The sequence below is a fragment of the Photinus pyralis genome, unplaced genomic scaffold (genome assembly GCF_008802855.1).
Source record: "Photinus pyralis isolate 1611_PpyrPB1 unplaced genomic scaffold, Ppyr1.3 Ppyr1.4_LG2, whole genome shotgun sequence".
NCBI classification, from domain to species: domain Eukaryota; kingdom Metazoa; phylum Arthropoda; class Insecta; order Coleoptera; family Lampyridae; genus Photinus; species Photinus pyralis.
This window is the reverse complement of record NW_022170403.1, coordinates 16,317,493-16,343,613: the sequence shown is the minus strand read 5'-3', so window position 1 is coordinate 16,343,613 and position 26,121 is coordinate 16,317,493. Positions and strand designations below refer to the sequence as shown.

Below are 26,121 nucleotides of genomic sequence, written 5' to 3'. Positions count from 1 at the left end.
AGAAAATGAAGGCAAACGTATGCGTTTGGCTCTGCTCTTGAAAAGGGAGATTTATTCGCTCTCATTATAACGTAATTACGTATCCCAACCGGTAAAAAAGTCCGAATTAAGGTCAACGCTAAAATTGTATAACTCTTACCTACCTTCTTTTGTACTAAATTTATTCACGTCCGTTTCATTAATTTTTAAAATTACGTCTCCAACTTCCACCTGTAACAAAAGACAATTTCATTAAATTTCCAAAGCTAGGATAAACTTTCAGGGTTGTTACATTAACCACAGGATTTGCTTAGATAGTCGCCGTCAATTTACCTTATGATACGAAGATTTCTTTTTGTATATCTGAACTTTCGCCTTGCGATTCTTCTCTCTTTTTTGTTTTTAACTTTTTTTTCAAAAGAAGAATAAAGACTATTATTATTATTATTAACACAACCCTAAACGACTGGCATCGTCTAGCTAGGGCATGGTGCATTTTAAAAATACATTCAGCACAAAACGTTAAGATTAAAGAAGGTACGTATCCATAAACCACACACTCACGCAAAGGATTATTATTGTTGCCTTATAAAGCTATCCAATTACCAATTAGATTTTAAACATAAATAAAATTGGCTTCTGTGAAGGTTTAAATGCCACTAAATTTAAATTAAATAGCAAGTGCTGTCGTATTTTTAATCCAAATCAGAAAATGTTGAAATTCCGTGACAGGCTTGAGCAATAACTCTCGGCAAATAGGACATCAAGAAGAGAAATTGACTTCGATCGATCCTGAGCTAGAGCTGGATGATAGCAAGTATGTTTCTGTAACTGAACCTGAACAAATGCAAATGAAAAATGAACTCTTTGTTCAATTCCATATTTTACAAATCGACAACCAAAAGCAAATCAAAAATAGCACAGATTAGGTATACGCAGTCACTTTCTATTACAGATTTGTACCTCATATTTTTCCTACATCACTGGCATGGTTAATAAAAGGCAACATTTTCTTTTGCAGTACTAAGTAGTTTAATTGATTGATGTTTAATAAACAATTGTATATACTGCACTAAAAAGTATCTGATCCAAAGGGGTTGTTCAAACGAATAATTCAATAATACGTATATGGACAATGTTCCTTTTATTAAATTGAATGGGATGACATAAAGCGCCGCGCCGCTTTCATTCGTTGCATTTTATTACATACCTAATACAATTTTAAAAGGATGTCACAACATGATTTCCTTTTACTGACAACCCTGTAATTATTTAAAGTACTCCTGATAATAAAGTTTGAAATGAAATTCGAATACGGCTTTGCATTGATTCGGGGTATATTTTTGGCAGATGTCACGATTCCGTTTTAGAATTTTAACGATGATGAGTCGGGCTATCTAATGTTATAGAGTTTTCGTGAAGCGCTTCCCCACATGAATGCATTTTTATTAAAGCTATTTTTACAGTAGCATTATAAATGTGTTGATTACTAATAGAAAAAGTCAGTGACGAAAGAATTTTCAATTTAATAAAACTTAACATCGAATTAAATCTTTAATACCTTCATTATTTGCATTTTCCAACAGCATAGGAATTAGTTTGATTGTAGAAGGTGCTGATGACTACCAACAAACTAATTGAAAAGCCGTGTTGAGAAACTGTTCAGCAATCTAGTTCTTACAGATATTAAGATAACTATAGGTGTTTTATAGGTACTTTAAAGGACGACGACCATTTTAAATCCGAACGACCGAAAAATGTTCTAAATTATTTAGTCCAATAAGAAGATAAAATGCAATTTGAAAAATAAGTATAATTTCGTTTTTGGTGCAAGAACACAAATGAAGAATAACTTTTCCATGTAATAGAGACGGATTGAATGCTGTATTTTGTAAAAATAGTATTCCTTTAATTAGTACAACAGCGATAAGAACCCTCGTCCTTAATTTTTTATCGTAACCGCAAACGGGGCTGTAGGTTATTGAACTGAATTTAATAGAAATCTATACTTCTAGACCGACAGAACCCACACTTTGAACAATTATTCAAAAATTCTGACCTCCCGGCTGCGCGAAAAATTTGATCTCGACGAAATTTTGAACATCATTAACATTAATAAGCAAAAATCGAACCTATGAAACTGAAATAAGTCGAGTTAAAATGGTTTTAATTTGAGATGCCGGACCTAGATCGCACGAAATCTTTTGATTGAGATTTAAAAACCGATTTTAGGTACAAGCATGTGAGGTGCATTTCACTTGACTTGCACCACTAATAAATAAATTCATAAAACGATCTTCTCTGCTACTTCCCAGTGCGGAGATCTCGTCCCTCACACGGACGAACACCAATCAAGCGCTTAGGGATCATTTTTTTGTCACCTTGCAACCTTGTAAGGTACAGTTTGTTAGCGAAAGAATACTATCGGACGGGTCCGTGAAGTGAGCTGACCATGAAAAGCACAAACAACGGATTTAGGTTTAATCGTTTGTGCTTCGTTTGTGCTCGTTTGTGCCGTATAAAGTAAGTCAGCAAAACCAACCATTCAAAAATTATGGACAATTCAAAATGGTCAGCTGACTTCACGCACGAAATTAAAGCACAAACGACGGGTTTAATTGCAATCGTTTGTGCTTCGTTTGTGCTCGTTTGTGCCGTATAAAGTAAGTCAGCAAAACCAACCATTCAAAAATTATGGACAATTCAAAATGGTCAGCTGACTTCACGCACGAAATTAAAGCACAAACGACGGGTTTAATTGCAATCGTTTGTGCTTCGTTTGTGCTCGTTTGTGCCGTATAACAAAAGTCAGCAAAACCAACCATACAAAAATTATGGGCAATTCAAAATGGTCAGCTGACTTCACGCACGAAATTAAAGCACAAACGACGGGTTTAATTGCAATCGTTTGTGCTTCGTTTGTGCTCGTTTGTGCCGTATAAAGTAAGTCAGCAAAACCAACCATACAAAAATTATGGGCAATTCAAAATGGGCAGCTGACTTCACGCACGAAATTAAAGCACAAACGACGGGTTTAATTGCAATCGTTTGTGCTTCGTTTGTGCTCGTTTGTGCCGTATAAAGTAAGTCAGCAAAACCAACCATTCAAAAATTATGGGCAATTCAAAATGGTCAGCTGACTTCACGCTCGAAATTAAAGCACAAACGACGGGTTTAATTGCAATCGTTTGTGCTTCGTTTGTGCTCGTTTGTGCCGTATAAAGTAAGTCAGCAAAACCAACCATTCAAAAATTATGGACAATTCAAAATGGTCAGCTGACTTCACGCACGAAATTAAAGCACAAACGACGGGTTTAATTGCAATCGTTTGTGCTTCGTTTGTGCCGTATAACAAAAGTCAGCAAAACCAACCATACAAAAATTATGGGCAATTAAAAATGGTCAGCTGACTTCACGCACGAAATTAAAGCACAAACGACGGGTTTAATTGCAATCGTTTGTGCTTCATTTGTGCTCGTTTGTGCCGCATAAAGTAAGTCAGCAAAACCAACCATACAAAAATTATGGGCAATTCAAAATGTCAGCTGACTTCACGCACGAAATTAAAGCACAAACGACGGGTTTAATTGCAATCGTTTGTGCTTCGTTTGTGCTCGTTTGTGCCGTATAACAAAAGTCGGCAAAACCCACCATACACACAATTTTTTAACAATTGTGTCCTTAATCTTGAGTATTTTAATTAAATTTCAATGTATATATCTGTCAGTTTGAGTAACTATCCATCTTCAATAAATACTCCACCTTCCACTGTCAACATTGTTGCATTATTAAGGATAATAATAAAAAAAAAAATAATAATAATTTATTTCCAACAGCAAAGCCTATTAGGTACAGGAAATGTCAAAGGATAAACAAAATGAAAATACAAACTTATAATCCTCAGCCTCCTCAGCCTTATAGTTTTTTATTGTTGTCCGTGGTGTACGGGTACTTTGGACATTAAGGATGGACGCTATTGATTTTCTTAAAGCTGGTTCAACAGGAACAACAGTTATCGGACTTCGAGTGAAGCGGAAACAGGAAAAACTGCGGGTTCAATATAATAGAAATCAACATACTTCATTCCCTAGGTTATACTTATATCGAGTTCGGACTTTCGCTAGATTATTCCCTATGCCTCTTAGAAGTGTAATAATTCAATATTAGAACAAAATGTACCCAAAACTATTCTTTACACATGAATTTGGAGTTGTAAAAGCTTTCAAACGCATTATCTTGGTGCTGAAAGAGTACATCACGTGCACATTTGATAACCGCATGTGTGTGATTCAAAGATGTTAAATTATTTTTCTGATGCCACATGGATTTTGATCAAAACATGTCAAAATCGTTATTCTTGCACTGAGATCGATGGGAAAAAGTCCAACAGCATGATGCATCGTCTCAATGACCAACACATGAATTTGATGCATGTTTGGCGACCACATGGACTTTGATCAAAACATGTGAAAATGGTTATTCTTATTCATGTACCAAGATCATTGGAAACAAAATTAATAGCATTATCTCAATGGCCAACACATGAATTTGATGCAAAAATTCTGAAATTTAATTTTTATTTTTGCAATTCCATTCTAGTTGACTCGTCGATTCTAGTCGACGCCAGCTTTTACAGTTTTTCTTCTCACCACTAAACTTGCATGGTATTCGTTCAGAAGTTTTGAAATAAGTATTGCGATAACGTTCATTCTTATATTTCAATATTATTAGATCGGTAATTATTTTCTTAATAGTGTTATCATTGTGATCATCATAATCACGCTACCTCGTTTTATTATACGTAATATAATACGATAACATTTATTTAATAATGAAGATTTTAAAATCAATTGACGTGTACATCTTGTAGGTATGTATATCTACTACACAAAAAACTAGTAGCGTCGCAAAACGAGCGGACGGACGGACGGACGGACGGACAAAGTGGCCACAATAGCGCATTTTTTTTTATTTTTGTGGAAATGCGCTAAAAATAACCTGAGAGTCGGAAACGTTTCGTTAGGGTCCCTATACTCTATTCGAATTAATTTTTTTTTCAAATGTTTGTAATAGTGCTTCCGCCGTCTAGTTTTGTATAATTTAATAGCCCTTTAACAAATTTGAAAATAAAAAAGTAATTGAATATATCTTCAACAATGCATTCTAATTAATAACTGCTGTTTAATATACAATAAGGCAGACCTTTAAAAACTTTTTTTTTATTAAAGAGATCAAAAAAATAAAAAATACTGTTTCTTTAAATATCAAATGGCTGATTTTTAAAGTAACCCACCAGGCCAACAACCCCCTTATGCACAACCCATACTGACCTAAGAATCTGACAAAACAATACTCAATTTCTGATCGTCTTTGGAAAGGTTATTACACATCTTGGAAAACGTACAATGCCTGAGTATTATTTTTTTTAACTAAGAAAGATATCAAATGAACTGATAAATGTGGTTGTTGTAAAGGCTACGGAGAATCCTAATAACGTTTTTTTAAATAATTTTAATTGTTTGTTCCACACTCTAAGCTATTTTGAAAAATAAAGAAACGTGTAAACAAATATAGAAAACGAGGTCCTGGGTATGACTAGGTATAGTATGTGCAAAACCAAATTTGGAAACTGGCGCTACATTTGCTTTTATTCCAAGTGGCTATGTATCAAATTTCATTTAAATACCTCCATAAATAAGAAAGTTTGCAATTCGATTTATACCTCCATAAATAAGAAAGTTTGCAATTCGGTTTGTAAATGGTCGAGATGCGCAAAGGGCACTGTGAATGCTGATCGATTAGGCTCAACTTTTGGAATTGCGTTTTATATGGCTAAAGCGATGCGCATATTGAATTTCATGCAAGTCTTCTTTATTTTTTTTGACCTACATTGACAATTCACGAACTCCGATTCTACAAATTTGTTATTGAGGAAATCGAAAGTGTACTTTTGTACTTTTCGTAAGCGCCACCTTAAGTCGGAAATCGTTAACATCTTTTCTTTATAAAGTTTTCCATATTTTTTTGAATTTATTTCTTTATTATAGGAGTGTAGTGTAGGTAATAAGAAATCAAACTTGGCGTTATGATTATATTTTCTAAAGCTACCGATTTCGGCCTATGGCCATCATCAGGTGTGTATAGTATTTACCTAACAAGTTCGGTAAGTTAATTTTCCCGCATGAGCACTTTGTTTGCAGCACGACGACGTAGGGATGCTGCATTTAGTGCGAATGCGGGAAAATTCTTTCCGAAAGAGTTGTACAATTTTTTTTGAACGAATTGCGTAAAAAAAGGTCAAAATTAATAAAGTTTTGTAATTAGCTTTTTTTTAGTAATGAGTTGGTAACACAATCATATAGTTTGGTTGGTAATATAATTTGTAACTACCCATTTAATAATGCTGTCACATTTAAAATCTCCATCTTTGGTTAATACATATTTGCCTTTGCAATGAGTGCTACTACTGGTCACGGCATTGCATCGTTTGCTGAATATCTTGAGTGCGTAAATACACTCGTTAATATTAAAATCCTTGGAAGCTTATGTGTGTGTTAATATGTGCTTTCTTAACTGCATATTGCGAATAGTTGCAGAATATCACTGGTCACATTTAAAGACGTTTTACAATAAAATTTACTTTTTCTAGAGTTCCATTCTGAAAAAATAATTTGATTGCGTTAATAAGTTCTTGTTTATATATTTACGTAAAACTTAGTGTCGTTGTTTCCGATTAATCGCACTAATACCCTCAACAAACGGTTTATTGATTTTCAGCAGATGACAGTTAACCATGACATGACGTTCGTTGACTTCAATAAGTACTACACCGAAGAAGCGCATAACCCTTCTCCCAGCGGAAACTAAAAAACACGCGATGCGGGAAAGTCGTTTTCCGTGCAATCGAGGATGCTTGGAAACATTATCTTTCCATTCAATGAGTACAAAAAATGTTTTATAGATTTTAATAAAGTCCGTAATAGTTAAAGCTAATAAGTTGAAACAATAGTGGTAAAATTTTGGCATATCTAATGTAGTAAAAGTCTGAAATGAAAAGCAGTAAATTGTGACTATATATTAAATAAGTTTAAACATTTAAACAGCAGTATTGTTTCAACTTATTAACTTTAACTATTTGACGGTACGTATATTATAAATCTCTATCAGAATCGTAATAATTAGAACATTTTAGCACAGCCTTTGGAAAATTTAAGCATAACCCCAAATAGGACTTCTTTTACCTACACTCCTATAAATCGTTAACACTATTTAATGGAAAAGCAAAATATTGTATTGTATTTCTTCATAAAACTTTACATACAGTTATATATTATGTACAATTACTTAAATACGTTAAATAAGTAAGTCTTTACACTATGGTTAAATCTACAGCTGTTTGAATTCGTGCATCTTATGTTAGGTGTGCTGCAATTTTGTGCATGCATTATATCTATAATTGTGTAGGTATTACAGGTTCTCTTAAAGACTTATTATATCGGACATACCGGCAAAAACTAAACTCAAACAATTGTACCTGAAGCCCCCGTTTGCGCTTTCATTTTCGTCCGTGAAGTCAGCTGACCATTTTGAATTGCCCATAATTTTTGTATGGTTGGTTTTGCTGACTTTTGTTATACGGCACAAACGAGCACAAACGAAGCACAAACGATTGCAATTAAACCCGTCGTTTGTGCTTTAATTTCGTGCGTGAAGTCAGCTGACCATTTTGAATTGCCCATAATTTTTGTATGGTTGGTTTTGCTGACTTTTGTTATACGGCACAAACGAAGCACAAACGATTGCAATTAAACCCGTCGTTTGTGCTTTAATTTCGTGCGTGAAGTCAGCTGACCATTTTGAATTGCCCATAATTTTTGTATGGTTGGTTTTGCTGACTTACTTTATACGGCACAAACGAGCACAAACGAAGCACAAACGATTGCAATTAAACCCGTCGTTTGTGCTTTAATTTCGTGCGTGAAGTTAGCTGACCATTTTGAATTGCCCATAATTTTTGTATGGTTGGTTTTGCTGACTTACTTATACGGCACAAACGAGCACAAACGAAGCACAAACGATTGCAATTAAACCCGTCGTTTGTGCTTTAATTTCGTGCGTGAAGTCAGCTGACCATTTTGAATTGTCCATAATTTTTGAATGGTTGGTTTTGCTGACTTACTTTATACAGCACAAACGAGCACAAACGAAGCACAAACGATTGCAATTAAACCCGTCGTTTGTGCTTTAATTTCGTGCGTGAAGTCAGCTGACCATTTTGAATTGCCCATAATTTTTGTATGGTTGGTTTTGCTGACTTTTGTTATACGGCACAAACGAGCACAAACGAAGCACAAACGATTGCAATTAAACCCGTCGTTTGTGCTTTAATTTCGTGCGTGAAGTCAGCTGACCATTTTGAATTGTCCATAATTTTTGAATGGTTGGTTTTGCTGACTTACTTTATACGGCACAAACGAGCACAAACGAAGCACAAACGATTAAACTTAAATCCGTTGTTTGTGCTTTTCATGGCCAGCTCACTTCACGGACCCCTATCGGACATGTGAATTTTTGCAGGGTCGAATCCCTAAAAACTGTTCGCTGATGACGACAGGCAACGCTGTTGAAAGGCGTTCAGTTCATTAGTTTTCGTTTGAGAATGGCAAGACTATAAAGCTTTATTCTATAATACGGAACTCATCGAAGATTCATGTTTTGCAAAGGACGTATATTTTTTAGTGCATTTAATAAAATACAAACAGCATCCAATCTGGGTAAAATTAATAGGAAAAGACATAATTTCTGTCTTTTGTTTACTGCTACTGGTACGCGTTTTATTTCCTCTGATATTACAAACCAAAATATTTATTTTGAGCACATTACGAATGGAAAATGAGCAATGTAAAGGGCCAATTCCCTTTAGACGGCTATACAAAAGGAAGCTAGACCTTCGTAAAATTTTTATTTGAGGGTATCCATTTAACTTACTAAGTGGAAACGTCACCTAAAACTAACACTATAAAATGATAAAATAACATAAGGTCCGTTAGTACCTTTGTCCCTTCCATAAATTATCCTTGTTGATTTTAACCCTTAGAAGTCGAATTTATAATTTTTATAGAGGTACATGATTAATTTACACCAATCGATCTGGCAAAACACGTGTAAGTGATCAATTGGTTGGTTATTTCAATTGATGGAGAGCAGTTGCTAACAGTCTATTACTTCATCCGTTACCATTAAGTGGCAGGTCAATCAAAAACTAATTTACCAAAGAGCCTAAACGTTTTCGAAACTAACAACTATACCTACATGCAACATAAACAGCAACTCTTCGGCGTGTTTCAACTAAATGTAAAATTCAAGCTGCTTTATTAGCAGTTTCAAGTGTGTTGTACATTAATACTGGGTTATCTAAACATGCAATCTACATGCGTGCAGCAAATCTTCGTGTCCGAATTTTTTTCCGGTTGTAACTTTTAAGCAATTTCGTAATCCAGTTTAAGCTTTCAAACAGATTAATTCTACTTTAACACAATTTCAACAATATTAATATATCGTGCGATTTTCGAGCAGCCAACACTACAAATATTTAATTACGAACTCGGTTTTAATTGAATTAATTCCATTATTGAATTAAACATTAAACCTCAAAAATCGCATGATATACTAAGTGGCTGGGAATTTCAGCAACAATAAAGCGTACTCGGACGTTGCATTGTTCAAAGATAGTAATTTGGTATAAAGATTCATTTAAGTGGATCAAATGGTAATACATGAAGGGCCAGTTTATCTGGCATTTTCTATTGTAGATCCTACATATATTTTATGTATTTTGTTAACTGATGAAATGACAAAATGACGTTTTTTATAAATATTTATGGCGTTCTGTCAACAATGAGGAGGGATGCAAAGGTTCTGGAACAAATATATGAATGCGGAATACTATCGAAAGTAATGACTAATACTTTGACCCTCGCTTTGGCCAAAAGAAATCTTATTTCTTACCGTCCTTAAAATTTTAGGCAAGTTTATCCCGGTCACAGAGAGCTACCTAAAGTGAATTTTAATATATTTAATAGTTATAGAGGATTTACTGTGTGAATTTTTATGACTTTTGAAATGACAACCTGAAATTGGTCACTTGCTCTTGGGCTATAATAACTTATCGGTCATGGTTTTTAACATAGTCATTATAAATAATTTCTTGCAAGTTATAGGTGTTTTTCTTACTTTCTTTTAAGTTTTTATGAAGGTGTGATTATGCTCAAAGGACGACGGCCTGAAAATTATCACCAACAAAGCGAACTTTGAGAGAATTGTTGGCTTCGTATGTGGTTTTTTAATTCAAGAAATTCAAAAACTTTAACGAAATTCAGGGCAATAATCCGCAGTTACCAGGCATAGAAGAGGGAGGGCACCCAACATCTAGGAATAAGAAATGAAAGTTGAAACAAGAAAACGAACAAATGAGCCATCTACGACATCTGAGAACGAGAGATCAATCAATTGCCGGTCGATAGCTTCCAAGATGCGGTAAAGAAAATCAGAACAAAAATGTTGAGTAAGATATATAACTTTAGATGCTTCACTATTATACAGGGTCGCTGATAAGTCTGGAAATGGTTGATTATCGGGTTAAATATATAAGATATCAAACGAAGTTTTATACAAACATTTTATGTTTCTTTAATGTCTACTACTTCTACTAGGCAGTAATAATTGTAATACAGGGTTGATCATAAAAGTGTGGCACACCAATATTCAAATTTTTTAACGGAACACCTTATACATTATTAAATACTTATTTCAATTTTTCTCTCAATTTTAAGTAAAATTTGTAAGAAGCATATTGCACCCATATTCAAATTTTTCCGGGTTATCGAATTTTGAAATTAAACCCTATTGTTTTTAAATTTATTGACAATTCATGACATCACAAATTTCTTTGAAAAACTATATGGTCCTGAAAAGAACCGATTGTGATGCATGTCATCGTTGTTTGGAATCATAATGAGTGTTCTTCATTCATTCATTCGATAAATTTTAAAACAATAACGTTTATCTTCAAAACTCGATAACCCGGAAACGATTGAATTTGGGTACGTTATATTTCTCAGAAACTTTACTTAAAATTGAGAGAAGCATTGAATTATTGAATATAAGCAGGACAGACGCTATATAATTCAACTGTTACACGGATTAGGATTAGGGTAATCCTACGCTATGGGTGAACAATTGGACTTGGTGGAACAGGCGAACTACTGACGATCGAATTTTATGGCCATCAGTCATGTTTCATTCTTCCGACATCCCTGACTACAGAGACGTTGGAGGCGGACTGCTCAGTGCTCAGGCTTGCTTTAAGCTTATATATCAATCGATCGGTCGCGATTAATTCAAGCAGACAGTATAAACTGCATGCGAAGTGTCGTATTTCGTATTCGAACGAACAAGTGTATCCTTCATCGGCACCCCTTACGCTCACCCATGGGGTTGTATGATGTCGTTTATTGTGGTTTATTTTGATTAGTAAACTTAATAATTGGCGATTTTAGCGCCCCCTTTTGAACGGCGCTCAAGGGCACGTGCCCTACCTGCCCCCACCTTAGATACCCCTCTGAATTGGCCAAAGGCGCTAGAAACTCTTAAGTAGAAAAGGGTCACCATCCCCACCACTTTTTTGTGGTGCAAGGTCGTGCCCTGGGATTTCCTAGGCGAAAAAACGCTGGGAAGGGGACTTTGCGGTGACATAACTAAGTATAGAAACATTCACTTCGCCATAAAAACAAATACAGGAAATAAAATAGCGTCGAACATAGGAGCATAGTAAATCCACGCATCTCGCGAGGCGCATCGCCGTGCAACTCGCTGCTCTTTGCACAAAAAATTATTCCCTACTGTTACATTACATTGTATATTGGAATTGAGCATGCGATGTGATATTTGTTTCAGTAAAATATTCTTTATTTTCTAGCAGATGTTAAACGAACATTAGTAGTATAGCAACAGGAATACGGGACAACATTTTGGTCAAAGTCCCATGTTATTTTCCATAAGAAATTCCAAGGTTCATTACGGTCATTTTGGATCAGCTCTGTCATGTGCGCGTGCGCGTTTTTGTCTTTGGTCCCAGGCTCGCCGCATCATTACGAGTACGTGAGAATTTCTGTGAGCCGAGGTGTAAGATTTCGAGTGTGGGTAAGCGTAAGGCAGTAAATTTGTAGACGCGGAGATTCGAACCTTTGATCTTTGCATTACAACCATCCGCCTACGATCCAAACCACTCGGCTACGGCGTCTTAATAAGACGTTAAAACAATCGTTGCTTAGATTTCCTTTAATTGTATGACATTGGATGATTCTAGGTACAACGTAAACTGCAGTCATCTTTTGTAAAAAGTTTCTTTAACGGTAAGCAACTGTAGATGAAGTGAAACCAATCATTGTGCTGTGCATTCCAATGACTGCTCTAATTCTTCTTAAAATGGGCGCGGAGTAGGAAATGAAATAAAATTCAGAATCTAAGAACAATAATAAAATTGTTTCCGACACACAGATCCTTGGGGATTTTAGGCACTAGGAGAGGATCTTACGAAATTCATACGGTAATAGTCCAGTCATATTAGTGTTTCACCTCGGAATGAAAGATAATAAGCTATAAACTTGTGTAAACCTTTATTTTGTTGTTCTGAAAGTTGTCTCAAAAGTCACATAAAATCTCGTGTCCGCGTCTTAAGATATTCAAGGTCAAAGGTTTCAAAAATCGTTTTTTACAAATATCTCGTTTCCTATGGTTTTAATGCCATTTGTACTTACTATAAAAAATGTAGGGAATAAAATTATCTACAACTTTTACCCCAAACATTTTTCTATATACTCAACGGTTTTTGAGATAACGGACGATGAGCGCGCGGCGCTTAGTGGTTTACAGTGTAATTCAAGGTCAACCGTAAGTCCAGGCAGATAATACGCGGAATAAAGATTATAAATCGTTTAAAAATATATAATTATAAATAATTTTCATTGTTTATTAATTAACCATGAAAATATAGTGATGTTCTATTGCATTGCATTCATTTACTTGCAGTGTAAGTTCAAATTTTTCAAAACCTTATAATTAGCAATATTTGAGTATTCATTTTCTTCTTCATCATCATCAGCATCACCGTCGAAAATTTGCAATTCAATATTATTATCGTTGTCAAGGACATTTGTTTCCAGATCTTCCAGAATTTCTGGGTCCAATGCACTGTCTTCATCGAGATCATTTTAATAGGGTGAAGTCTTAAGGCACGCTTGCCCATTACACTGGCTGCAAGCTATAGAACATTGCAACCCCGATTTCCTGCATCCACAGCGTGAACCACACCCATTCTTGCAGTTGCAAAATATTGTGTTAAGCAATTCATCTGGACTTACGGTTGACCTTGAATTACAGTGTAAACCACTAAGCGCCGCGCGATCACCGTCCTTTATCTCAAAAACCGTTGAGTATATAGAAAAATGTTTGGAGTCAAAGTTGTAGATAATTTTATTCCCTACACTTTTTATAATAAGTACAAATGGCATTAAAACCATAGGAAACGAGATATTTGCAAAAAAACGATTTTTGACACCTTTGACCTTGAATATCTTAAGACGCGGACACGAGATTTTATGTGACTTTTGAGACAACGGGTACTGTTTATGCGCGTATACGAAGTCGCGAGAGCAAAAGCTAGTACTTACACAATAAAATAAACCCCTAAAGCAAATCTCAAAAAGCGGCAGAGCAGCTCGGTATGACCCTACGGAGTCATTGGATTTGACCCATATTCAATACGCTTGTTACATGTGGGTGGCATATATTGCTCAACTGTACAAAGTTTGAAACGAATAGGTCCAAGTATTTCGCAGAGACAGAAAAGCTTGATCCTCCGAGGTCATTGGATTTGACCCATTTTCAATAGGCTTTGAACCGAAGCGGTCCAAGCGTTTGACAGTTATCGTGTTAACGGACAGACAGATACCATCGATTCCCCTATAAAACTTGCATCGCTTTGCTCTGCCGCTTAATAAAATACACTGTTTCAGAGGTATGCTCTATACGTATATTCGTCCCCACTTTTTACCTTGTATTGTTTTAATAACCAACACTGCCATTTTGATATTAGTTGTTATACGTTGGCAAGTTGCAAACAAAACTAACTGCCCATTCTTACAAAATAGTTTCCGCAAGTTTTCATGGGAAAACAGTGTCAATTTGGGGGTTTAAAACACCTGACCTGGACTACCACATTTAGCGTTATTGGATTCTACAATTGGGATGGGAATCCGAGTGGGAATCTGTCAAGTTTCGAAAATATTAAAAATGCTTAGGGAATCTGAATTTGTAGTTGAATTCAAATTTAAATTGCTACGACATAAAATGCCACGAACTAATCAAATTACTTGCACATTATTTGTTTCTGCAGTATATCGGTCTCCAAGGTTATGTTAATAAATAATTTATTACTCCTGCGTTACGACCTACGACATATTGTTCCTAATGAGTTTCGTGTAAAACAGAATTGTTGCCAATTCCGTTTCCAAACAACGTTAAATGAGGACAGCCAGAAGTCTTAATAATTGGGAACATGATTATTTGCTAATGGGCCTGCTCCCTTACCAAGTTACAGTTAAAATAGTAATTGGAATGTTAAAATCCGTGCGTTCGGTTTCGTAAATAGGACTAGAATTTTGACAATTTCCACGTTATGACATAATATGTCGCTATACATACGTCATACGAGTCTGATTTTACACCTGATTCAATGACATAGCTGTGCATTAAGAAATCATTTATCAATTAATTGTTTTAATTACACCTTTAGAGGATTCGACCGGTGGAAATCCTCCGTGTGTGAGGGACGAGATCTTGGCACTGGAAAGATGTAAAAAGTGCCGTTTGATAGATATAGGTCCTCCATTAATCCAGCGATTTTTTCCTAATCACATTGTGATGATTCCCAAATTTAGGAAAGATTTCCAATCATTCACCAATTTCGTCGGGAAAACACTAGATTTTATGCTTTTCCTGCATACTTCCTTTTTTAGCATTGGAAATGCTTATGTTTGGATAAAAGTATGAACTTATGAAGTTACGAGTTTCGTTCAAGCAAAAAAGACACGGTATCGCATCAAATGATGATTGGACCGTACTCGGCCGCAATCGGTAGGTTTAGGTCAAGTCACGGGTACTGTCGATACGATACTTACTTAATAATGTGCAAATGTTTTGTTAATTCCAATCTAAAATTCTCGCACTTCTGCATGTTATGAGGCTTATTATTCGCAAGCTCCTCGTGTCGCATACGAGTGATTGGTGAATAAGCGTAATTTGGGTTTTACATATGGCGTTATACGGTTATCCGTCCAATGTCTCCGATGCATGGATTGAGAAATTTGTGAATTTTTTAGTTGATAGAGCCACATCTTCATTTATGCCATAATTTCGTCGCGGAAACTGCAAAATGCATTGCCTCTATGCACAATAGCTAACTTATGTGCTCTTTCTGTCTTGTCAATGTTTGGCCAATTGTCCGCAGTAGTAGAACAGAAGCATTAGCCCCCCCCCCCTCCGTTTGTTTGCGTTCTGGACTGAATGATGCAAGGTCGTGGCCTTGGTGAATGCGATTTCCCGGTTGCGTAACTACGGGATGACCTTGTTTTATGGTGCAAAGTTGTGCCCTGAGATCAGGCGACAAAATCCTGGTCATGTGCTCGGTCGTCATGCGTCATTCTGGATAATTTAAAAAACTGGTTTCAATTAAATCCACTAAACCGTAAATTATTTCCGCCGATTAAATAAAAAGTCGCAATAAAAATTCAGTCAAATTAAAAACCACAAATAAGTCCAATTCTATTTAATTGTACCTTAAAATTTTACAAGTTCTAAAGAAATGGTACAGGAATCTTTATTTCTAAGTAATTTAAAATTTTTCTGTCTCTATCAATTATCTTTTTTTAGTGGACGTTTGTGTTTCAGACGAGCCTGAACTACATTAAATTAACTCGAAAATGTTTTCAAAAAAAAAATCATCCTGAATGAGACATAACCAATTTTTTTTCAGCAGTGGAAATCGCAGGTCACGACCCCATCGAAATAGGCAGGGATAGCATACAATCTACGTATAAAAAATGCGCTATCATCGTCCGCACATATGCATGGACTTCTTAACTTTATTGAATAATGTAATTTGGTATTCAGAGATTTACCCACATGGAACATGAAATGCATAGATGGTTTTTGGAAAAAAACTGTAAATTTTATTTTTTATTTGCTGCTTATTTTCAAATTAACCGGCAACTTTTCCAACCTAACAAAATCGTCGAGGTACGTTGGATCCGGCTTACCCGCAACATTTTCGCAACAAAATTACTGAATAATTATTTGACGATCACTCTATAATGAAAGATCCGTTAACTTGTGAGGTTGTTAAAATAATTTGACGAAACACCGGTAAAAACAACACGTCACATTTCGTTTTGCTGAAAATTAATCAAGGCATAGTTTCCAAGAACTCGACAATATATTTGGAATTGCCACATAGAAACGTATTAGGACACAGTGTGACAGACTGGCTAAACGAAAAACCTCGAACTGAACAGAATGTTTAGGCATTGACCTAGTTATGTTACAACTTGTTATGTCCTCTTGAGGGTTAATTAAAGTAATACACGTACTTATATGATGCATAAGTGTTTATTAACATAAACGATACTGGAGATTATAGTTTACATTGTGACGGAAAACATTAATTCATCATTACGTTTGAAGAGAACCCTAAAATATTTGCGGCATGCTAAACTGCCAACCCAACAATGACTAATTGCTAATGACTAAATAAATAAAAAATAAAATCCTCAACATTTTTAGAAATATGCCATTGGTCCACAGAAATTGATTCTGACTAGATAGCGGCGAGAGCGGCAAGAGATGAATCCCAGTTGCCATTGAAAAAAAAATAGAACGGATCAATTGGCAGTCTTTTTTAAAGGTTCAGTTTTTAGGTTGAATTGTTTAGTGTTTTTGCAGCTGAGTGCGCAAGTGAAAATTTATTCAAATTTAAAGAGAGCATAACAGAAAATATACGTGTAATTGCTTCGTTTCTCTTTCGATCGATCCGTTACAAACAATCTCAAAGTAAGGGTTTGACTATTTTTTGTCAAGGTAAACGTGTTATTTATATTTGTTTAGTGGAAACAACGTACCTACAACAAATTTATTTATATAACGAAACGGAGACTCTATGTCTATATATTTATATAAACCATTTACCCGTAGGTACTAATTCAAGTATAATTAATATTGTGGAATATTATTGTAGGACATATAGTATGCACAGCAAGAAATTGGGTGCTATGGGAGTCCGAATAAACCCTGCTATCGAACTCGATTTGAGACGCACTCCTAAGAACTTAAGAAATTAGTGGGTCCGTGAAGTTGGAGTGTCGACTTGAAAGGAATTAAGTTCCAAGTATCTCATAATGTTGTACTCATTTTGTGCTAATTTGTGCTGCCAATTTAAAATTTTGTGCTCATCAGGTTAATGAGTAATTCAACTTTTTCTGATGACACTACAACTTCACGCTTGAGTGTCAACATCGATATTTTCAAAATTTTCTTTTACTATAATTTTGTGCTCATTTTGTGCTAATTTGTGCTTCTAATTTAAAATTTTGTGCTAATCAGGTTAATGAGTAATTCAACTTTCTCTGATGACACTCCAACTTCACGCTTGAGTGTCAACATCGATATTTTCAAAATTTTCTTTTACTATAATTTTGTGCTCATTTGTGCTGCTAATTTAAAATTTTGTGCTCATCAGGTTAATGAGTAATTCAAATTTTTCTGAAGATACTCACTGTAGTGTCAGTTAGTTGGATATTGCCATCGCCGTTTTTTTGGAAAAAATTTCATCAAATGTCGACATTTTAGATCATTTTAAGCAACTTCTAAATAATAAAATTTTTCTGCCTGTGGGTACGTACCGTACGTACTATGTACAGTGTGGTCCAATTTCGATGGGATTAAATGGGTAATTTTCTTATTAGCGCAGATAAACGAAAACGGTTTTAGTACTCGTGTCCTTATTTTTTATGCTTATTCCATTACCTTTGCCGGAAATAAGCTGACGTCTTTTGTTTTTTCACTAGAGAGAAAAAGTGAAAAATGTTGAAGCTAGAACAAAATGGCTTTAGCATTATTCAAGCAGTTTTTAATGTAGATAACCAATGTCGTCAGTCGTTTGTTTCTAGACCTTTTAATAACCAACTTTTTATTTATTTATTATTGTCTTTATTTTATAGTGGACGGAGTCTTAGCTAATTAGCTACTCTTTCCACAAAAAAACTTTTGTTATTGTCTTTCAGGCAAGATGTATTAATAAGCAAAATTTATTGTAAAAAGCTTATTCTTGAAAATAAGTATGATAAATAAGTATGATGTATTATACATTTTAGGAAAGCTCGTAAAGCAATAAATTTTTTTTAAACCATGGTAAATTGTAACTTCAATTTAAAAAAATCAACTTTGAGTTACAACGCAGTTACTAAAAGAATTAGAAACAAACAAATCGTACAAAAGAAATAGGGCTGAATTTGTGTTTATGAACTTATAACATTAATCCGAATTATAATGGAATTTTGTGATAAAATGGTTACCCAATTTTCGTGTATAATTAGTCGTAATGACAATTATCAGGCTGAAGAACGGAATGAAGCCTGTGAATGCGGTATCTGTTTGCACAGCTTGCAATCTGTTTTATTTTAATAGATTTACTATTCTTAATGTTTTCTATTTTTTTAATGGTAGAACCTACATTTTAGCGCATTTTTAAACTTATGTTGGAAGCAATTATGACCACTTTCTCCGTCCGTCCATGCGAGGGCGCCACTGCTCCTACAGTTTTCAATATATTTAGTTCGTTCTTCTTGAATTCGGTAGCTCTGTTACCTCATGACGATAAATGTGCGCATGCGCAATATAAAATTTTCTTATTTATTAATATATTTTGCTGAAATTTTCACCACCTTTATAGTAAAGGCAAACATATCGCATATGGTAAAAATCAGGTGTGCGCATGCGCAGACTGCACAATGCCCGCATCCTTTTTTTATAGATATTTTTTGGAAAATTTAACCACATTCTAGTAAAGGCAAACGTCCCATATTAGATATGCGCATGCGCAAACCGCCAATACTAACTTCCTTATTTTTAATTATAGATGCTTCTAATAACGAAAAACATAGGTCACATAACAATGGACTATGGAAGTCCCGAATAATGCATGAAAAATGCTCGCAATTTACTCGCCTTAGGCACAAACCTCTTTACTTTTAACTTTTATGTCCACAGTAAGGTGCCTTTTGCGGCTTCGCTCTCTTTTTTTTATTACTCTCCCTTGAGCTACATCCAGGGGTGTATTTCCCACAAGGCGGACTAGTTGCGCGCCTAGAGCGGCAAATTCTAGGGGCGGTAAATTTTGGAGGAAACATTTTGAGTATTCACCAGTTTTGGTTTTGTTTAGCAAGAAGCATGAAGCGTAGAGACCACAAATTTAAATATCTGATTGTTTGTTGATGAGCGGTAAATACGGCAACCAGGAATAAAACAAGGAAAGGAGTATGTAGCGTTCTTTTCTTACCAATTGATATTCCAAATTTATATTCAAAGAGGCGCAACTATTAATGTAAAATTGCGATACATATTCCCGAAGCTTCCCGTGCCCACAGTCCACAGTGGGAGGGGTGTGAGTGTGTTAGACGTGCGAGTCTGATGCTTAAACGCCACCCAACAACACAAACCGATTGAAAACCAATGAAAGAGCGTTGGACTATAATTCCGGAGGTCGGGTGTTCGAACCTGGATTGGGGTGAATTTTTCATCTGTGGCAGATACCTTAGACCAGTTGCGAGCATTCTGCCGGCTACTCTGAATGACGTTTTCCTGCAGTTTTCCTAATTCGTAAGGTAAATACCGGAGTAGTATAAAACAACTTAATACCTTCTCTGCAGAGGCACCTCTAAAAAGCACTATGCGGGTCACTCTGTAATTGGGCGTAAGCCTGTTGAGGGCCCAGAACAAGATAGGAATAGTAAATAAATAAATAAACGCTGCTACAACTGCGGAAATCAATTATTCTTTACCAAATCGCCGATGTACTGAAGCATCTTGCAATAAGCCTCATCTAAATTAATCGAGTTGCACCTCTTTTTATATTTCTCACCCCATCTAGGTATTCCCTCTGTAAACCCGTTTAGTTTAGATGCCAGTCATTTCTATAGTATATTTGTTATTACCATAGTTCTTTGGTTCGCCACTAGAGGTCGTGATCTTCTTTTTTTTCTACATACGCATGTCCTATACTTCTTCCTTTCAGAGACGATCTGGATCTGGGTTAATTGCGTGCAAATTTTTCTCGATACGCCATTACTTTTTACTTGACTTTGTGTCAATCTGTTTTGGCTGTGAACATATTTCTATTGAGTGTTTTTTTCTCTATTTCTGATGTGCTGTGGCTGTGCTCCATTGAATACGCTTTGCAAGTAATTAGTGTGAGGTATGTACTTCAGCATTTTTCTTAATACGTTTTTTAGGGTTTTATCTTCCCTCAAGGTTCGCTCAAACTTCTCTCTTAACTTCTTATCATTTTCTCTTCTGGATTACTTTTACGTTATTCTCTACCTGGATATTTCTTACGCAGAACGTGGATGACATCGCAATTTTACCTGGACCCGCCATCTTAGCGAAATTGACATTGGCAACGTCACGTGAGACGACATTACATAGGGTACGTTCCACTTAACGCCCGCAACGACCACGACGCCCGGTTGCCGTTCCACATAACGACCACAGTCGTTATGGTCGCAATCGCGACGTCAGATATGACGTCATTACTATCGACCGCAACGAGCCCACGGCGCTCGCCTATCGTACCTGGGTCAGCGTGGGCGTTCTAATTTTATAACCTTACATTCTTGACAGGAGACATTTCTAGAGACATTTAACTGTCAGACACTGATTGTTTGAACACGCATGCGTTACAAATTTTTCGTTTTCGCTATGGAGAAAATATAATTACGTGTTTCAGAACGTAACCTTGTGGTGGACATCACTATGGATGTTCTACATGCACAAACTGGTAAGTATATATGCTGATTCGTGAATGTTAAAGTTATTTGTTAAGGAAAATTCTGCTCTAACACAATTTTCTTTATTGTAGATCTTAGATTTGCAACTAGTTTGCTGCAAAGTGCTCTACCAGGGAATGCGAATAAGACTCGTATAAATGGTAATGCAACGATTAATGAAAATGCATATTAGTTTTGAATGAAGAAGAGAAATTGTTTTCGAAGCAGCATTCCCAGAAGAAATTCTGGGGAGAAGTGTTCATTATCATCGTATTAAGTATGGCCGCAGCATTTATGATAGAAATTCAAAAGTCGTCTTCAATATTTTATTAACAAGAAGCAATATCTTGTGTAAAGCGAAGAAGTATGTGTCAATAATTGGTACTAAAAAATAAAAAAAATTTTACTAACTTAATGTGACTTTTGAATTCATAATCCACCCCACTTTCTATCCTTTACGCATTACGATCTCCTCAACGGCGTCCATGTTGGAAAATTGTTCACTCACGCGTGACGTCACACCGTACGCAAAAGCGTTCCACTTAAGGGTTCGCCCACAACGCCTCTAAGCTAGTGGAACGACAAACCCGCGGTCGCGGTCGTGATCGTTGTGGGCGTTAAGTGGAACGTACCCATAACCTACTTCGAAAATTTACACCTGGAGATGTACCTAATTGTTCATTACTAACTGCAAGTATTTGCGAAACCTTTTGGAGAATATTAGCTTTCTATCTTTACACCATCATATTCTTTTTCTATGAATATCTTTACAATTCTTTCGGTGTCTAGAATATTATGGGTTTCCAACTTAGACAATACAGTACATGCACTGCTAATTAGCAGTACAAATTTACACAAAATGAGCACAAAATTATAGTAAAAAAAATTTTTGAAAATATCGATGTTGACACTCAAGCGTGAAGTTGGAGTGTCATCAGAGAAAGTTGAATTACTCATTAACCTGATGAGCACAAAATTTTAAATTAGAAGCACAAATTAGCACAAAATGAGCGCAAAATTAGAGTAAAAGAAAATTTTGAAAATATCAATGTTGACACTCCAGCGTGAAGTTGGAGTGTCATCAGAAAAAGTTGAATTACCTACTCATTAAGCTGATGAGCACAAAATTTTAAATTAGCAGCACAAATTAGCACAAAATGAGCACAAAATTATGAGATACATGGGACTTAATTCCTTTCAAGTCGACACTCCAACTTCACGGACCCGAAATTAGTTCCACAAAAGAAAACGAGTCACGTTGGATATGCTAATAACTAATAAGTAACACTCACGTTTAATCGTTTTATTATATCAAAGTACCCCAAATTACGCACGAAACAATAAATTGTCCTCGTTCGCATTTTTTGTGCCTACCCCAACAGAGTTAAGGGATTTACTAGACAACATACTCAAATAATGGGCAACTAGAAAAATCCGAAGAAAAATCATTCAATTTGTTGCTTGATATCAAGACCACATGTCTGACTCTCAAATAAATTGGTGCAGCTGCGCAGCAACAAATTAACAACACGTCGATTAAAAAAACAGCTGAAGCTGAAAGCGTAAGATAGAACGCATGGAATTCTAATTGTCATTTTCCGAATATATATTGATCTCTGGTGATTATTTGCCTGTGCTCCTAGTGGAGGTTATACATATGCGTTTTTACCCTTTTGTCGTAAGTATGTATCGCCATGTTGCATTTCGTTTATTTATCGTGAGCCTTCTTTAGATTTCACCTGTAACTGTTTACGGTAATTTCCATCGACAATTGTTGCTTAATTGGGAGTTTCTGGGAAGTTTAACGTACACGTTTGGGGAAATTCGTACATGGTAAGTGGCAACGATGGACCGAAGATCATAAGCTCAGAACGCTTTGACTATTTTCTAACCCTGAGCTCGCTGGTTGTTTATGCGGCGGGTTTGAGACTAAACACCATCACCTCTGCCTGTGTTATAGATTTCAATTTCGTGTAAGTTGCGAGAAATTCCAACACACCGTCAAATATTTTCTTTGTTTATTATTTCACAACTGGAGACCTGTGAGCGGAGCGTCCCCCTTGGCGGCGAGTCTTAACACAGCCATACATTTTTAATTATCATATGTTGGAGTCATTCTTCTGGTATTTCTCACAGCACACTCTGCTTGGCGAATGTTCGTGTCCTAAGCTCCTCAGTTGGGCAGTACTCGTGCAAAGTGCACCATATACAAGTTTTGTAACTGAATCTCAAGATCAAAAAGAAATGCTGTTGCCCTAAAAGCAAAACACTACTTTCCAGAATTGAACACCAGTCACGCACACTAGAATACGAATACGTGGCTATGAGACCAGAATGAGTAACGTGCGTGGGCACGACCCGGCCTCAATGGGCCAGTACAACCCTCTCCGAGTATTGCCTGCTTTTTTTTAAATTTGAATTTTTTAATTCACGGATTTTTCCTAAAATTAAATAAAATAAATGGTGCATTTCTCATTAAATTCCTTGACAATTTCCAGTTCATCAAATTCTCTGACCATTCCAAATTTTCCCGATTATCCCGCCTTGTCGCCGCCCCGCTGAAAATGAAAAAAAAACTCACCCTGGATATTAACATCACGAACGAACGATTCCAATTTGAAAACAACAGAACAACAACCATTTTTCCAATAATGAGTTGAAAAGTGTTTGGTGGGAGTGGTAAACTAGAGAGCCGCTTACCTATAATATCCCATACGACCATACATGTTTATGGATGAAAAAACTGGCAAGCTAGCGGACAATGCAAGAACGTCATAAGTTAGCTTCTTGCAAAAAGCGTATTTTAGCTTTTGCCGTTTGAGGAAACGCATTATTTGGAAAAGGGCACTAATACAGTCACTTAATTGCCGATATTTGCGCTTGGACAAACTATTGGCATGTTTGAAACAAGTTATGTAGACATTCGTGGCCAAGGAAGTAGCAAAATTGATAGCTGATGAATACCAAACACATTATTTCATAAAAGTTATTGATATAGAGAACAACAAATCTATGTAGAAAAAAACGAAAAAAAGATCAAATTTTAATTATTTATTAACTTGTTTCATAGGTTTTCTGGAATGCCCTTTCTGATTTTGCAAAAATGTTTTTCAAATTCTTACCACGAAAGGGCGCACCCCTAGATGGGGGTGGTGAAAAATCTGATTTCGACGAAATTTCGTATATGGAGGTTTTTCAACATGAAAATCACGAATCTAAAATTAGTTTTTGAAAATTTGAAAAAAAAGAGTTCCCTTTTACTGTACATCCGGTATACAAATCCATTTTCAATCAACCTGGTCGGAAATGGTTTCTCCACTGGAGTAGTGCTAATGTGGTTTATGGCCAATCTTTTAGTTGCAGTTAAACTTGTCTGATATAACGTAAAGTGCAAGACCGGCCCTTAAATGGGAAATATTTGCATAAAATATATAGATTATATAGAAGAAAATGGTCATTTATAACTGAATCTAAAAATGAATACCTCCTAAATTTGTTCCAATGAAATAACATAAATTCAATTTAGGAAAAGGATAAATATATTATGTACTAGCAGGATGAACACATTTACACAACTTCAAAGCCGTATTCAAATGGGATGGGATTAAGTAATTCCCAAAGTTTATAAACGAAAACACTGAGGTATGGCAGGTACACGTGCAAAAGCACTTTAATGGCATTTAAAAATTACTTAATTTCTAGTGTTAACGTAGTACAAATGAGAAACCGTTTAACGTGAAATGTTTAGTGGATTTAGTAAAATGAGACATTTCAGTAGTGTCAAGCACACGTACGGCGTACGCTTCAAAATTTAAAACCTTACGCATATCGAATGTAAATGTTTGAAAATGAAATAAAAAGTACAGGGAATTTGTTTACGAGTTGGAAAAACGGAGAGAAGGAGTTTTATTTAAACTCCACTTAGACTAATAAATGGCATGCCTTTGTATACATCGGGTCCATATTTTTCTAATTTAAATTCAGAACGCGAAGCCAGCCAGCCGATTTTATTCGACTCAGTAACGGGAACAGGCTTTGTACTTCTGTTTTCAACCAATTTCTTTGCAATAACGCGCAACGTCACCGAGTTTTTAGACGCTTCTGTCATTTTTTCGTGAAGCTTCCTTAAAAAATCACAGAACATTAATACGGTATTCATTTTGTATCGATCTAAAGCAACACGAATCGCACATATTTCATATACAGGTAAAATATAAACGCTTGCTGAATATTTGAAAATCAAATTTAAAAGCGTATACCCATATTCGGTTAAAATCCAACCCCATTTAGTTTTCCATGCCTCCGAAGCAACCTCCTCACATCTGACGTTCGCTTTCCATAATTGATCTTCAACAGTGGGAGTCACCTTTAAAGCTTTGACATCGGGAGGCTTTCCAAACGCCATTAATTTTTTTATGACGAGGTGATGCGCAACGAATTGTCAACATAAATATAGTTTTCCTTAGTTACCGTGAAACAATTTAGTTTAGATATTAAGATGGAAAGACCAAAATATAATGAACAGATCCAATAACCAACATACAACAAATAGGAGAAAATACTGCAGTGTTTAATTCTCGCCATAAATAGTTATTTACCTAACAAGTTCGGTAAGTTAATTTTCCCGCATGAGCACTTTGTTTGCAGCACGACCGTAGGGAGTGCTGCATTTAGTGCGAATGCGGGAAAATTCTTTCCGAAAGAGTTAGGTACAATATTTTTTGTAACGCATTGCGTAAAAAAAGGTCAAAATTAATAAAGGTTTGTAAATTAGCTTTTTTTTAATCATGAGTTGGTAACACAATCATATGTTTGGTTGGTAACATAATTTTGTAACTACCCACTTTTAATAATGCGCTGGTCACATTTAAAACTTCCACATCTTTGGTTAATACATATTTTGCCTTTGCAATGAGTGCTACTACTGGTCACGGCATTGCATCGTTTGCACTGAATATCTTGAGTTGCGTAAATACACTCGTTACAT

At 35.7% G+C, this 26,121-nt stretch overlaps 2 protein-coding genes across 13 annotated transcripts in view; both read right to left on the bottom strand.

Moving 5' to 3' along the window:
• LOC116163485 (PH and SEC7 domain-containing protein 1) overlaps nt 1-26,121 on the bottom strand; it is a 94,358-nt gene that overhangs the window by 51,653 nt on the left and 16,584 nt on the right. For all 12 annotated transcript variants that reach the window (XM_031477434.1, XM_031477436.1, XM_031477423.1 and 9 more), the window contains exon 2: nt 144-210. Coding sequence is in view for 10 of the 12 variants with exons in the window: in XM_031477423.1 (XP_031333283.1) it covers nt 144-210 (67 nt within the window). In the remaining 2 variants the exon portion in view is untranslated. The remainder of the gene's footprint in view (nt 1-143; nt 211-26,121) is intronic.
• LOC116163487 (uncharacterized protein C20orf85 homolog) lies at nt 24,780-25,779 on the bottom strand. Its single transcript, XM_031477438.1, has 2 exons — nt 25,394-25,779; nt 24,780-25,258 (listed from the first exon to the last, which is right to left on the bottom strand). The coding sequence occupies exons 1-2, from the start codon at nt 25,537-25,539 to the stop codon at nt 25,045-25,047; spliced, it is 360 nt and encodes a 119-aa protein (XP_031333298.1). The 5' UTR covers nt 25,540-25,779; the 3' UTR covers nt 24,780-25,044.